At 36.8% G+C, this 14,372-nt stretch overlaps 1 protein-coding gene and 1 non-coding gene across 3 annotated transcripts in view; one reads left to right on the top strand and one right to left on the bottom strand.

Moving 5' to 3' along the window:
- The first annotated feature begins 922 nt into the window (after nucleotides 1–922).
- On the top strand, nucleotides 923–1,029 carry LOC122709673. The gene has a single exon (XR_006345648.1). It is a non-coding gene; the product is annotated as a U6 spliceosomal RNA (small nuclear RNA).
- Nucleotides 1,030–2,660: 1,631 nt separating this feature from the next.
- The window catches only part of TRUB1 (TruB pseudouridine synthase family member 1), a 29,355-nt gene continuing 17,643 nt past the window's right edge, over nucleotides 2,661–14,372 (bottom strand). For both annotated transcript variants that reach the window (XM_043926599.1, XM_043926600.1), the window contains 4 exons: nucleotides 7,934–8,006; nucleotides 6,382–6,521; nucleotides 4,267–4,323; nucleotides 2,661–3,488 (listed from right to left, as the gene is read on the bottom strand). In XM_043926599.1, the coding sequence (XP_043782534.1) occupies nucleotides 3,229–3,488; nucleotides 4,267–4,323; nucleotides 6,382–6,521; nucleotides 7,934–8,006 (530 nt within the window). In that variant the 3' untranslated portion in view covers nucleotides 2,661–3,228. The remainder of the gene's footprint in view (nucleotides 3,489–4,266; nucleotides 4,324–6,381; nucleotides 6,522–7,933; nucleotides 8,007–14,372) is intronic.

The raw sequence follows: 14,372 nt of genomic DNA, 5'->3' as shown, positions 1-14,372 counted from the left end.
ATAATTCTATGGCCAAGTCTGTTGACTTTTCAGACAATATTTTCCAGAAATATAAAAAAATTAAATGTCAAAATGAAATGATCTGTATATTCCAGGTGGAAGCATTTTCAGAAATTTCTAACACATGTTTTCTTACAAATAAGACAACTTTATTATGACATGAAATACACAGGCACAGATATTTCTTTAATATTTTGACTAAAGTAAAAAAAATAAAGCAATTGGTACTTAAATACCAGATTCAGGAGAAAACTAATTTGTTTTATGGATGAGTCAAACTTTTTAGAGCATCTTGATCAGTTACAGCTGCTTATGAAAGTTAATAATGTTTTTAATTTTTAATAAATTTTAACTCTTCATACTCATAAATCTGGCAACTATAAAAGAATTCTTAAAATTAGCAAATTTAGTCAGTAAAAATGAAAAATGAAACTAAAATAAAAAAGACAACAGACCATGAAAATACTTCTACCACGTATTTACTGCACAAATAACTCACACAAATGTATAAAGAAACCATTAAGACATTTATTTATATAAGTGACAAAGTATATGAAAAAGTCACACAGAGGTAAATCGGCAATTTTGAACTCTTATAACTTACTAAATTAGCAACAATAACGTATAAAACCCCCACCCAAAGCTGTAAACTTCTGGTGAACTGATATACTCAAATGGTAACACTGTAAAATGTTACAACTCTCTGGGAAAGCAATAAGGCAAACTTATTAAGAACCATAAAACTGTTTATATTACTTCATTTAATAATTCCACTTCCAGGAACTTATCCTAATAAAACTGAAAATAACCTAAGAATTTAGCAATAGGGAAATGGTTTAAATAAACTAAAGTAAAAAGATTAAATAATCATTATCAAAACTAAATACAAATAGGCGAATAATATGAAATTAAAAAATAGTTAGTGCTCGCTTCGGCAGCACATATACTAAAATTGGAACGATACAGAGAAGATTAGCATGGCCCCTGCGCAAGGATGACACGCAAATTCGTGAAGCGTTCCATATTTTTCAGAAAAAGAGACACAGAAATACAGAACAGACTTTTGAACTCTGTGGGAGAATGTGAGGGTGGGATGTTTCAAAAGAACAGCATGTATACTATCTATGGTGAAACAGATCACCAGCCCAGGTGGGATGCATGAGACAAGTGCTCGGGCCTGGTGCACTGGGAAGACCCAGAGGAGTCGGGTGAAGAGGGAGGTGGGAGGGGGGATCGGGATGGGGAATAAGTGTAAATCTATGGCTGATTCATATCAATGTATGACAAAACCCACTGAAATGTTGTGAAGTAATTAGCCTCCAACTAATAAAAAAATTAAAAAAAAAAAAAAAAATAGTTAAAAAAAAGAGTAATACAAAATGAGTGTTCTGAAGTCACTGTATCAGGGTGGTGAGGATTATGGGTGACTTTTCCATTTGGCAAAATTTTCTTCAGTGTTTTCAATAAAAGAAAACGACCGGCTACCATTTCAGAAAGTCACTTGTCTTTTCAAAACATTTACACTCTTTACCATTAGCAAATTATACATGCCAAAATGTAAGTGAGGAACAGAGCCAAGATGCCTCAGGCGCTTTCCATCCCTTACCAGGCAGTGTGTGAAGGCGTCCCGGACCCTGTCCCATTCCAACAGGAAGAGGCGACCACGGCCACCTTTGATGACACGAACTGCAGGCCCTAGCCACAAACTAGTAAAAGTTTCAATTCACACCTTTGTATGTCTGAAGTTTTATTTAAGGCATTATGATAACTAGCTCTTTTCCTTACAATTTTCTGTGTCATTTAAGAAAGTGCTAACATTTTCGTTCTAAAAATGTTGACAATACGCTGAAAGTGCTCTACTGAAGCATGTAACTTCTTAGACTGAGTTCATATTATGTTCACCACAAATACGACCATTTTTCTTTACATATTTAAAATTTAGAGGTTGGAGGTTGCGTAACAACTATCTTTGCAAGAAAGACAATCCATAAAAATCTAAAAATCCTTATTTGATGAAAATTTAACAACTCTTAACTTTGAAATTATATTTATTTGAATAAATGCAGTGGGATTTCAACAGACTGGCTGCATTATATATTGCTTTCCCATAACAAAAATATGAAGCACTCATTACACATGAAATTTACTCTTTTGGAATGTGACTGTTTTCAAAACTATGGTAAAGAGGGACATGGACCTGTCAGTAGGCCATTTGAATGAAAATGTTCGAGAACAACTGTTTTTCAACATTTAAAAAGACGGGATTAACTGCAAATACAGGGCAAAACTCAAAGTTTGTAAACATCACTTGAAAAAGCAAACTGCAAAAAAAAAAAAAAAAAAAGCAAACTGCAAACAAAATACCAGGGGCTTGATACCCTAGAAAGAGGTGTAAATAAATACTAAAAAATAAAGAAAAGTTTTTAATTGAAGACACATTCTTTAGCTTAATTTTTAAAAATTAGGTTATTTAGTATATTGGCACAGGGTGGTCGACTGTACTGATTACCAGGAAAACATCTCATAGCTGCCAAAACATAAGCCATAGGAGCTGTCCTATGCTAATAGTAAAGTAGAGGTGAATTTATTTAAACATTTAGTCTTCTCTTTACATTCCATTAGTGGTAGCAGCAATAATTTGGTTCAGTTACAAATATTTATTATAAAAGTTTATTAGTTTCCAAGATCTAAACAAACACAGCTATTACCAAGATAAGTATAACATTATTAAAGAAATGTTCTTAATAATCATCAACTCTCTAAGACATAAGAGCTAAATAATGGCTTTTTCAAACATAGTTAAGGAGTTTCAATAACCAGAGCCACCAGGAAGCCAAAATAAAGTCAAAGAAACAAATATACATTCACTTCATGACACCAAAGAAACATGTAGCTCATTGTTTTTCCCCTCTGATTAGAAAATATGGTCAACTTTTTCATAGGAAAAGACTTTTTAAGAGAGATCAAAATCAAAAAGTTGCTTTTCCTGAATCCGATCTAACAGCATGACAACATTCTACAGTACAGCAAGAAATGAACAACTGCAGGGCTATTTATAATGTACAGCAGATAAATTGTGTACCATAGAAACCATCAATGATGGACATTTTTCTTCATGCAAAAAAAGAAAAAAACCCAGAGGTATCATTTGTCTTTTGCATGTAGCCTGTCATTCCGCACACAGGATTCAAATGTCAACCAGGAAATGATAACAATCCCAAGCCAGTCTTAAAGTGTCTTAATTACATCATCTTCTCCCTTTGTCTCATTCAGAGTTATATACTCACAGCTCAAAACTTGCTCATTAGACTCCTCAGGTTTTGATTTTTTAAGTGCCAGCTCTGCTGGGAGAAGAGGTGAGCACTGCTCGAGAGACTGTGCGATGTCATCAATCGTCCATCTGTCTTCGGGCAGGGCATGCTCCTCCAGGGTGAAAGGTCCCTGTTTGGTGCGCGTCAGCTCTAGCACATTGGCACAGGAAGAAAGTTCTGTGGCAACAAAACAGAAAAAGAAAATGCATGATAAATGATTTAGTATTTCATAGTCTTACCATTTTTCAAATGACTGAGGGACTCAATTCAAACCTTTCAAAACTACCCTAAATGTAAAGTTGTAATAATCCAAAATAATAACCAGGAGCCTTGAGATTAAGAAATGATTAAGTAGCCAAATAATATTTAATAGCTCATCTAATAAACTGGTTAAAGTCTAGATGGAACTGGCACTCACTTTCCTTATGTAACCCATGAAGCAACCCCCGGAGTAACTATTCCTCTCACTTTGCAGATGAGGTCATGAGGCCTGTCCCATGTCACCACAGCCAGCCAATGGCAGGGCCAGATCTCCAATTTCCCGGTTGTTAGTAAGACGATGGCTTCTAGGTTGTTTTAAAAAATCTGACGTATAGCAATGAAAAAAAATTTTTTTTTAAAGGAGTAATCTTTTCTTCTTGTACCTACTTTGAGTTAAAACATTTTATGCTTGAAAAAAAAATGCTGGTCCTTAGATTCACTATTCACATCTTCATTTTCTGTTCCTCTTTTTCTCTTCTCTCCCATTACAAGCATTTCACTGCAGCTATGGATGCTGCTAATTGTCTGCCATAAACCTAGAATGCTTTTAAGGCTGAAAGCACAGGCTTCATTACTGGCACAGTTCCTAAGGCCAGTCAGTACTCAGAGATATGAAAAACGGAAAATTCCTTTTTCCCATCAAAAAGGAATATTACTCTCTAAATGGTAATTCGTAATTCATATTTATGCTTACCTTTGCCAATGTCACTGACCAAGCTTCTGATATAAAAACCTCCTCCACATTCGACATCTGGAATGTTAACAGTGACATGGTAAATTGCTAAGCTCCTATGAAATCCACTTTACATAGAAATGATGCCCCTAAACAAATGTAAAAATGCACTATGTAAACAATCGAGTGATAAAATATTTATGTGCTAAAACATAAATTATTCATCTAGTAGCATATGTGTGTGTGAGACTGAAAAGTCAGAGTGTGGAGAAAGCAAATAGCAGAAACTCACAAGCAGGTCTTAAATTACATGGGAAGTCATATCACTCTAATACTTCAGCCTTGTGCATTTAATAGGTTTTAAATAGTTAGAAATCTCAGCTTTGCTATCATGAGCTGCAGACTTAAAAAAATTTTTTCAGATTTGCACATCTTGTTCATTTAAAAGGTTTCAAATGGTTAGATATCTCAGCCTTGCTATAATAAGCTGTAGATTTTTAAAATATTTCCAGATTTACATACTCGAAAAATACAACAAACAAACAAAAATTCCCTTTTCAGTGACAGGAATTATGTTTGGGGTAATATATTACACAGAAAACTCAGCATATTTAAATGTCCTTTCGGAAATATTCCTAAAAATAATCATGAAGTAACTTAAATCTACGCAATGTACCACTGACTACCGACTGCATGTCTAAACATCTTCTTAGCTTAGCCAGTATAATACAAGTTTATTGGTTAAGAGCAAGGCTCTGGATTATTTTTATTCATCCACAAGACATCCTGAAAAGAACTGTATTTCCATACAAAAAGACTATACTCCACCTGTTTCTAGCTTAGCATACAAATAAAGTTATTTGAGGGAATTAATCAAAACTCCCCACCTGGGTATTTTAATTTCTTTTTTCCCCCATCAGCTCAAGGTTGGGAGCCACTGCTGAGATTTTAAAAACTGAGCACCAGGACCAATGGAGGGGTACTACATTCTTGCACTATATTTGACTTTGATGAAAAGAGTCAAATGTGGCCTACTATAAACTCTAATGAACAAATGCAACTGGAAAAATTTGAGGTTTGTTCTTTTTTTTTTCACTTTCATAGATAATATCTGCTTTGCCAACACAGCTGCTGCTTTTTCATGGAACATAGGAAAATACTTTTTAGCATATTTGTTTCATTGTTTGTCTAATATTTTAGAATCAGGAAACTTAAGGAGTGATTTCCTAAAAGAATTGTACAAAACCCACAACCTACAGGAACTTACACTAAATAATAACGTCAAAAGGAGAAAAAAGAGCAACAAAGTTTAGAAAAAAAAGATTTGGGAAATTATTTCTAAAAGTCATCCTATTCAGAATGCACCAGGAAATTAAGAGCAGCGTCAATTTCAGGAAGCAGGATCAATTTCAGGGAGACTGAAGATTAAGAAGAAATACAGCTTTTGATTCTTCAAGACTCTTACACATTCAGGGCTTTAGCTAGGAGATCATAAAATTTTCAAACAATAGAAAAAGTCTTTTTGGGTTTTAAATTTATTTCAAATATGGATTATAGATAAATTCAAATTGTTAACTTGAATTAAACTTTACTACATGTCCAGGAATACATTTCTGCATTACCCATTATTCCTATATTTTCATGATCTTTAGCAGTAATTTGCTGGTGACAAAGAAAAATCACTCAACTTTTAGAATTTATTGTTCACAGACTGAAATGCACTGTTTTAAAAGGACAAATAAATGTCAATAAAAAAACTGAGTGTAAACTATCAGGTACTAGCCAAAATGAGAAACAAGTATTCATAAGACAATAAAATAGAAAATACAAAATCTTGAAAATATGTATTCCTTACCTACTCTTCTCTACAGAGATCCAAAGTATGTTATTTACAATTTTATAGTAAGATAATATAAGAAACTCAGATGACTTAGGACAACTCTGAACCCCTATATAGCCATAGGTATTCTCATCATATGTGTTGTCAGAAAGTTATTAACAAATTCTAACCTTCTTTAAAGTCCAATTTAAAAAAATTTCCAATATCCTCAGGATCCATTAAAGTTACAGAAAAGTAGCCAAATATAAAATAAAGTCACATGTAAATACAAATGATTTCCGATTTCTCCATCTTACCTAGTGTGAAAAATGGTGGCTGGAATTTCTGAAGGGAGAGACTGTATACAGTAACTGGCCTGGCAGGCTTCGCTTCTACTACGTCACCTCTCTTCATCAAAGTTGAAAGTCTCTGGCCATCTTTCTTTAATGCAGAATAGCTTGCAAAGTACAAGAGGGAGACAAAGAGAGAAGAAGGGAGCAAGAATAAAGAGAGATTGAGAAAGTGACAGAGAATAATTCCAGATTACAGCATGAAGAGAAAAGATGATTAGCAGCCCTTTCAACTGAAAATCATTCCAGGAATGAACTTTTTTTCCTTCTAACCTATTCCACACTGGTATCGGGGACAGAGTTTCTAAATATACTATCTTGGAGGCTAATACAGTTCATTCTGGCACTCAGGGAGCAATGTTGTCAAATATTCCTCTTTAACCATCTTCCTGGAGATGGTCTATTCATGTCTTCACTAGTCCTCATTCTGGGTAAAGGGAACAAGGCATCCGGTAGCAATGATCTCAGCTTTATTTCCTTGAAACAATGTATTTCCACTGTAATTATATTCATTTTCACATAAAAGTTACCAAACTGTTTCCAAAGAAAAAATAAGCAAATAATCTACTTAACAGCACTTAACTTTGTGTGATTAAGTATGATTAGTCCACAAAAAAAATCCTTGAACAATCACAGGGAAGAAAATCCTAAGATGATTCTTATAAACATAAATGTTTACTATATCTTAACAATAACGATCCAAAATAATGTTTGTTCAGATCCTGCTACAATTTTTAAGTCTTCCCATTTGAGGCAAAATTATAAAGAAACATTTCCCACAGACATTTCAGTGTTCTTAAAAAAATTAAGAGTTTTTTAAAAAACCAAAATTCTAAAAGAAGTTTTAGTAACATATCCTGACACATTCTATGCCATTAAAAAAAAAGGAAGCAATTTGCTTGAAATTCTAATGTGCACAAAAATATGGCTTAGGTGGGAAATCAATATACTTATACTTTTAATAAGTTATAATTCTCATCTGTTTCATTTGTTGCAGAGAATTGCAAAATATAAGATTCTGGGCCCAAAAAGAATGGTCCCAACACCTGACAGGAAGTGTCAACTGGACTCTAAAGCATACCTCTGATGCCTGTACCAGATGGGACTGGTCCCTTTTCCTGCTATTCTGGGACAAGCAACATGTCTGCTGCTCTCCAGAACTGCCCTGATGACTACAGGTGGAATCAGAAAAACCAACAAACCCTCGAAGAGCACAGATGTCAGGCTGGGGCAATATCCAGGGACAAAGGAGACTACATCCCGTGTGTGTATGCGCTGTGCTCAGTCGTGTCTGACTCTTTGTGACCCCACGGACTGGAGCCCACCAGTCTCCTCTTAAAGACACCAGAGGCTCTGTATCCTATCTGAATCAGGGTCACCTCTCTTGACCAGTTGCTAGGTCTAAAACATGCCTTGCCATAAAGTAAAAGGAAGCCACTCTCCTTTTTCTTCATTAGCGCGATGTCAGCCACTGGAAAATAAAATTAAACATTTATTCAAATTCAACAATTGAACTTACAGGGGAGGTACCTGCATTATATTCCCAGTGAATTTCTGTAGAATGCCTTCAATATCTTCTTGTGTTATTTTATCTGCCAAAAATGAACCAAAAAAAAGTGTGACTAAAACAATCACAGAAGTACATGTGCTATTTTCACAGTACTGACAACTCTGAAAATTAAAAAAAAAATTTTTTTCAACAAAGCACTTATTACATTATACATTTTACAGGTCAAATTCTACCTTGTTGAGATGGATAAAATACACAATAATGAGATAAAAGGGGGAAAGTCTTATACTGTCCAATATTAAGACTAAATTCAACTTCCTATGCTTCATTTTTTTCTCCATTAAAAAGAAAACAATCATTTTATGTGCATTTACTACAATCTCACTAGGGCCTTCAGAAAACCTGAGAAAAATGCTGCATTAGCTACAGAAATGGTCCTGCAGTGATCAAAAATGTGGTGATTAGAAAGTAAGTAGAAAAATACCCACAAAGCTATTTCTAAGCTTCTCCAGGGATCAGATATTATAAATAACTAAATAAGTTATTGAAAGCTATCAAGTACTAATCACATTTAAAATTTTACCTGATAGATTTCAAAACTGTTCTATGTATGGCATGGTATGAATTTTCTACACTCAACATGTTAACTTTGTCCCCAAATAAAGCTGTATTTATCTGTCTCCTTCCCTCCCTTCACTGCTCTTAGAATTTCAATCCCGAGTCTGGTCTCAAAAATAAGCCAGTGTAAGAAAGGAAATATATTGGGTAGATTTGGGTTTTGATGTCATGGAAAATCTTAATGAACTTTTTGGCCAACCCAACACATAACAGAGATTTTATCTGTCTTAGTCATGTTTTCAGCTTTTGTTTGATACTCTTTCAAACAAAATGATGCAATATTAAAATACTGCTCTATAATTTTAACAACTGGAAACTAACACACTGAAATTCAATAGTTGGGATTTTCACATATAGATAACTATACAAATTTCATATTCAGTAAAAAAACTAGGTTACAGAAACATTCTATTACTTGTATAAGTTATAGTCAATGGAAAGAAATTAGTCTTTTTTTTCACTCTGTAGGAAATTTACTTGAACTTTTTATCCTGGTATATACATGTTGTATTTGATCTTCTTATTTAAACAATATTAAACAAAAACTAATTACTGTGTTTTGAATTACTGTACTAATACCAGAATAAAAATTAAAAGACAGCAAGGAACACTGTCCAGATTTTAATACCAGTGCAGCAAGAGAGCTTTAATCTCTGTGTGACCTTGATCCTTATGAGCTAAACATGAACAAAAGACCAGAATCTACTAGACTCAAACAGAGAACAGCTATACGACTCAAAAGAATAGCACCTAGCAGCTCCATACAGGTAGAGCTGAAATGCCCCTTTTGTTCAAATTGTTGTACAAACAGATGTATCTCATGATATGAAGGAGGATTTTTTTTCCATGAAAAATGTTTACTCTCTTGAAACATTAAGACACAATTACTGGTGATATTTTAGTTATGCAAGACTTCCAAATCTAGACAGCCAATGCTACCACCATGCTGGCAATTGCTCAAAGAAATGCCACTGCTGATAAAATTGCTACAGTTCATAATTTAGTCATCCATACATTTAAAAAATAAGACCAAACAGCTTTCTAGTTCCACCAAGCTGGTCTCTTTACTAACATTTCTGCCAAGGCCAATTCCCCTGTCCTGCTTGGGGGACTCTCTTTTACTGAAATTTTCCCACACAAGGTGACGAGATGTATTCTTTCTCATTCTACTCCTGCCATGGTGTCGCCTTCTCTGACTTAAGATCCTAGGCATGTATGGTTTTGCTGTTCATTCTGCAATTAATCATTCACAATTTTTAACAGCTATTTATTTTATGTGTGTGTGTGTGTGTGTGTGTGTGTGTGTGTGTAGGTATTATCTCACCAATGGAATTCTAATCTCCTAAAAGGCAAAGATAGCTTTTCTTCTTATATAATGCACACAATTAAGATGGTACTCGAGACATTCTTGTTGAATTTAATCTGCTGAGGAATAATAGAATCTCAAGGTCAAAAGAGCATTCCTAGTCACCTAGGAATCATTTATTTGATGCTTGAATCACCAAACAGAAAGCCTATGCAGCAAAAAAATCTTTTCATAAAATTCAATGGTTGCTCATGATTAAAAAAACAAACAAATGGCAAATTAGGAATAGAAAGCAATTTCCTTACTTTGATAAGAAAACTAAAAAGCCTATAGAAAAAATATATAAAAATAAGGTACAAAAATTGCTCTTTCAGATAACAAGACTTATTCTAAAACTATAGCAATTAACATAGTTTGGTGTTAACACAAGGATAAACAGACCAAATGGAACAAAATAGATTCTAAACAAGCCCACGCTTATAAGATGCTTGATTTGTGATCCAAGAAACAAGGTAGTGGGGAAAAGTGCTGAGTGAACTGGATATTCATACAGAAAAAAACGGTAAGACTCTAGATGTAATGTGAAAGGCAAAGCAATAAAGCTGCCAGAATGTAGAAAAATATCTTAATGCTTTTGGCATGGGAAAAGTTTTCTTAAACAGGACGCTAAAAAATTAACCATAGACTAAAGTAAAACTAGGACCTTCTGTTTTCCAAAAGACGCAGCAAAGAGAGTTTTGTAAAAGATAAGCTACAGAGAAGACAGTATCTGTAACACACATGATCAAACAGAAGAGCATATATCCAGAGTTGGGTTTTTTTTTTTCCATAAAACTCATACAAATGAATCTTAAAAAAAAAGTGACTCAATAGCAAGGGAAAGAAGAAACAAAACAAAGAAATGGGCAAGAGACCTGGACAATAAACAAAGATGGCTTAGTACCCAAAAAACATATGATAAACTGCTGAATCTCACTGTGTGTGTTAGTTGCTCAGTCGTGTCCGACTCTTTGCGACCCCACGGACTGCAGCCTGCCAGGGATCCTCCAGGCAAGAATACTGGAATGGGTTGCCATTCCCTTCTCCAGAGACCCTTTCTGACCCAGGGGTCAAACCCTGGTCTCCTGCATTGCAGGCAAATTCTTTACGGTTTGAGCTGAATCTCATTAGTAATGAAATTAAAACCACAGTGAAACACCATGACCTACTGATCAGAATGGCCAAAACTAAAAACACTACTCATTATCATGTGTTGCCAAGGATGTGGTACAAGTAGAATGCTTATACACTGCTGGTAGAAATGCAAGGTTGTACAACCACTTTTAAGAATTACTTGACAATTTCTAGTATAGTAAAATATGTACTTACCCTATGACCCAGCAATTCCACTTGGGTATATATCAAAGAGAAATTATTGCACATGTCTACCAAAAGACAAGCATAAAATACACATAGCAGCTTTATTCATAAAGTCTCAATCTGGAGTCAACACAAATGTCTCATGACGGAAGAATATGTATGTATACACACACACATCTCTCTACATATTTTATACAGATGCACATAAATGTATGAGTGTGTGAATGCTAAGTCTCTTTAGTTGTGTCCAACTCTTTGCAACCCTATGGACAGTAGCTCACCAGCATCCTCTGTCCAGGGGGTTCTCCAGGCAAGAATACTGGAGTGGGTTGCCAAGCCCTCCTCCAGGGGATCTTCCCAACCCAGGGATCGAACCTGCGTCTCTTATGTCTCCTGAAATTGTAGGTGGCTTACCACTAATGCCACCTGGAAGCCCACATAAATGTATATGTACATATACGGGCTTCCCAGGTGGCGCTAGGGGTATAAGAACTCACCCGCCAATGCAGGAGATGTAAGAGAGGCAGGTTCAATCCCTGGGATGGAAAGATCCCCTGGAGGAGGGCATGGCAACCCACTCCAGTGTTCTTGCCTGGAGAATCCCCTGGACAGAGGCTTTGGTGGACTACCGTCCAAAGGGTCACAGAGTCAGACACGACTGAAGCAACTCAGCACACGAACATATATATACTTTTTCCACACAGTAGCACAGGCAAAGCTATACTATAGTTTTAGGATTATCAGCAAAGCGTTGGACATTAGAATAGTAGTTATATTTAGAAAAAAGAGATGTTGTAGTCACTGGGATGGGGCAGGAAGGGGGCTTCTAAGAATTTTTAATTTCTTCTTTTTTTAAGGATTTAAATTTATTTATATTTTTGCTGTGCTGGATCTTCACTGCTGCACACGGGCTTTCTTTAGTTGTGGCAAATGGAGGCTACTCTCTAGCTGCGGTGCGTGGATTTCTCACTGTGTGGCTTCTCTTGTTGCATGGGCTCTAGGGCGAGTGGGCGTCAGTAGCTGAGGCACGTAGGTTCAGTAGTTGCGGCTCATGGGCTCTGGAGTGTGGGTTCAGTAGTTCTGTCGCGAGGGCTTAGCTGCCCCATGCCATGTGGAATCTTCCCAGACCAGGGATCAAACAGGTGATCCCTCACCACAAGGTGGGTTCTTAACAACTGGACCGCCAGGGCAGCCCCTCTATTTCTTGACTAGACTGGGAGCCGCATGGATGTTTGTTGTGTGATAGTTCATTAAGTTGTAAACTTATACTTTCTTCACTTTCCTTTATTTGCATGATACTTTATAAGAAAAAAGTTTCAGTATAAACAAAAGGTACCACGGGATGACTGATACCCAGCTACACCCTAGCCCCAATATAGTGTGTGCCTTATTTGTTTAAATGACAACTGGAGACCCAATTCAACTTTTCAGCTTCCTCTAGGAAATGTGGGCAAGCCAGACCACAATCCAGGAGGAGCCACTCGCATCAGATACGTTAGTGGCATCCATTCGAGAAGACTTGGCAACATTCTATTACGGGACCAAGAGATGGTGGTGTTTGGAACAGAGGATTAGCAAGAGATGGCACTTACAGTTTATATTTCTTGCCTCCCAGTAATAAAGCCACAGGAGGCATAGAAAAAAGCTATTCCCATCACCAGAGCAGTAAGGCCTTCCCAGAAGCTTGGCTCACATCCAAGACAGCCTGGGAAGCCCACAGCCTCAATGTCCTGAGCAGATGAGCACACTGGAGCCGTGTATCCTCAGAGACACCGGCAGCTGTACCTGAAATGTAACAGCTCACTGTGGATGAGAAAAGAGCAGCAGAAGAGAGGAAGATGCTATGCCTTTTCTGGGACTTCCCTGAAGTCTTTTCAACGCCTCTATCACCAGCCTAGTTTAGTCATACCCACTAAATACTTTATTCTATATGCCACGCATTGCTCTAAACACCAAAAACCAAGAGAGACACGGTCTCAGCCAAGCTTAGGAATTAATGTACAAAAATTTATTAAATAAATGGCAAAAAATACTATTTAGAAATAACAAAAGGTGTCAGGATAGGGAATAAAAGAGCCCTATTAATAGGGTTTGAACGCTGAGTCTGAGCTAGACTCATTTTGTATGGCTAAAAATAGTAATTTGTCTCGATGGGATAGTGACCTCAGGTCCCTCACATGCCGTTTACTGCATAACCCCTTGTTTTACCCAGATGGCGGTTGCTTTCAACAGGTCAATTAAAAGCTGTATTTTTTATTGCTGTAATGACTGGTGGGTGGCGATGGCAGCAGCACCTAATAGGTGAGGACTAGGAATGCCAGACGTCCTGGGATGTGCCCGGGGCAGCGCAGCGAGGAGCTGTCCTACGCTCTGCCTGAGTTCTGGACATCTGCCAGATGCTCAAGTGGGTGACCTTCTGTTTAGAATTACTTTAGGCTAGGACCAGGCTTCCCTTGTGGCTCAGCTGGTAAAGAAAATCTGCCTGCAAGGCAGGAGACCTGGGTTCGATCCCTGGGTTGGGAAGATCCCCCGGAGAAGGGAAAGGCTGCCCACTCCAGTATTCTGGCCTGGAGAATTCCATGGCTTGAATAGTCCGTGGGGTCTCAAAGAGTCAGACACAACTGAGCAACGTTCACTTCATTTAGGCTAGAATCTAAGTCCATTTTCCACTTAAATACAGAATTTTTTGTACAGTCTTGTTTATTTGCTAAGTTGCGTCTGACTCTTTTGCGACCCCATGGACTGTAGCCCACCTGCTGACTCTGTCCATGGGATTTCCCAGGCAAGAATACTGGAGAGAGTTGCCTTTCCTTCTCCAGGGAATCTTCCAGACCCAGGGATCAAACCTGCATCTCCTGCACTGCAGGCAGATTCTTTACCACTGAGCCACCGGGGAAGCCCCAAAATAATTCTCTTCTTCAGTTGCTCCCGCAAGGAGATACTGAACTTTCCAATACTGAGTCATCAACACAACACACCTGTCAGCCTGCATTTGACTTGTGGCATTCACAGTGATTGATGTGTAAGTATCTGATATATATACGTATCTGATTACCTCATGAAGACTTTCAGTGTAGTAATATCTGTGCATTTACATACTGATGTAACTATTTTACTATAAATTACCTTTATTTCTTCTTTATAGTCCATTTACTATAGTACATT

This window comes from Cervus elaphus, chromosome 15, assembly GCF_910594005.1.
Source record: "Cervus elaphus chromosome 15, mCerEla1.1, whole genome shotgun sequence".
Taxonomy (NCBI): Eukaryota; Metazoa; Chordata; class Mammalia; order Artiodactyla; family Cervidae; genus Cervus; species Cervus elaphus.
The sequence above is the reverse complement of the archived record's forward strand: the minus strand, read 5'-3'. Positions and strand labels throughout refer to the sequence as shown.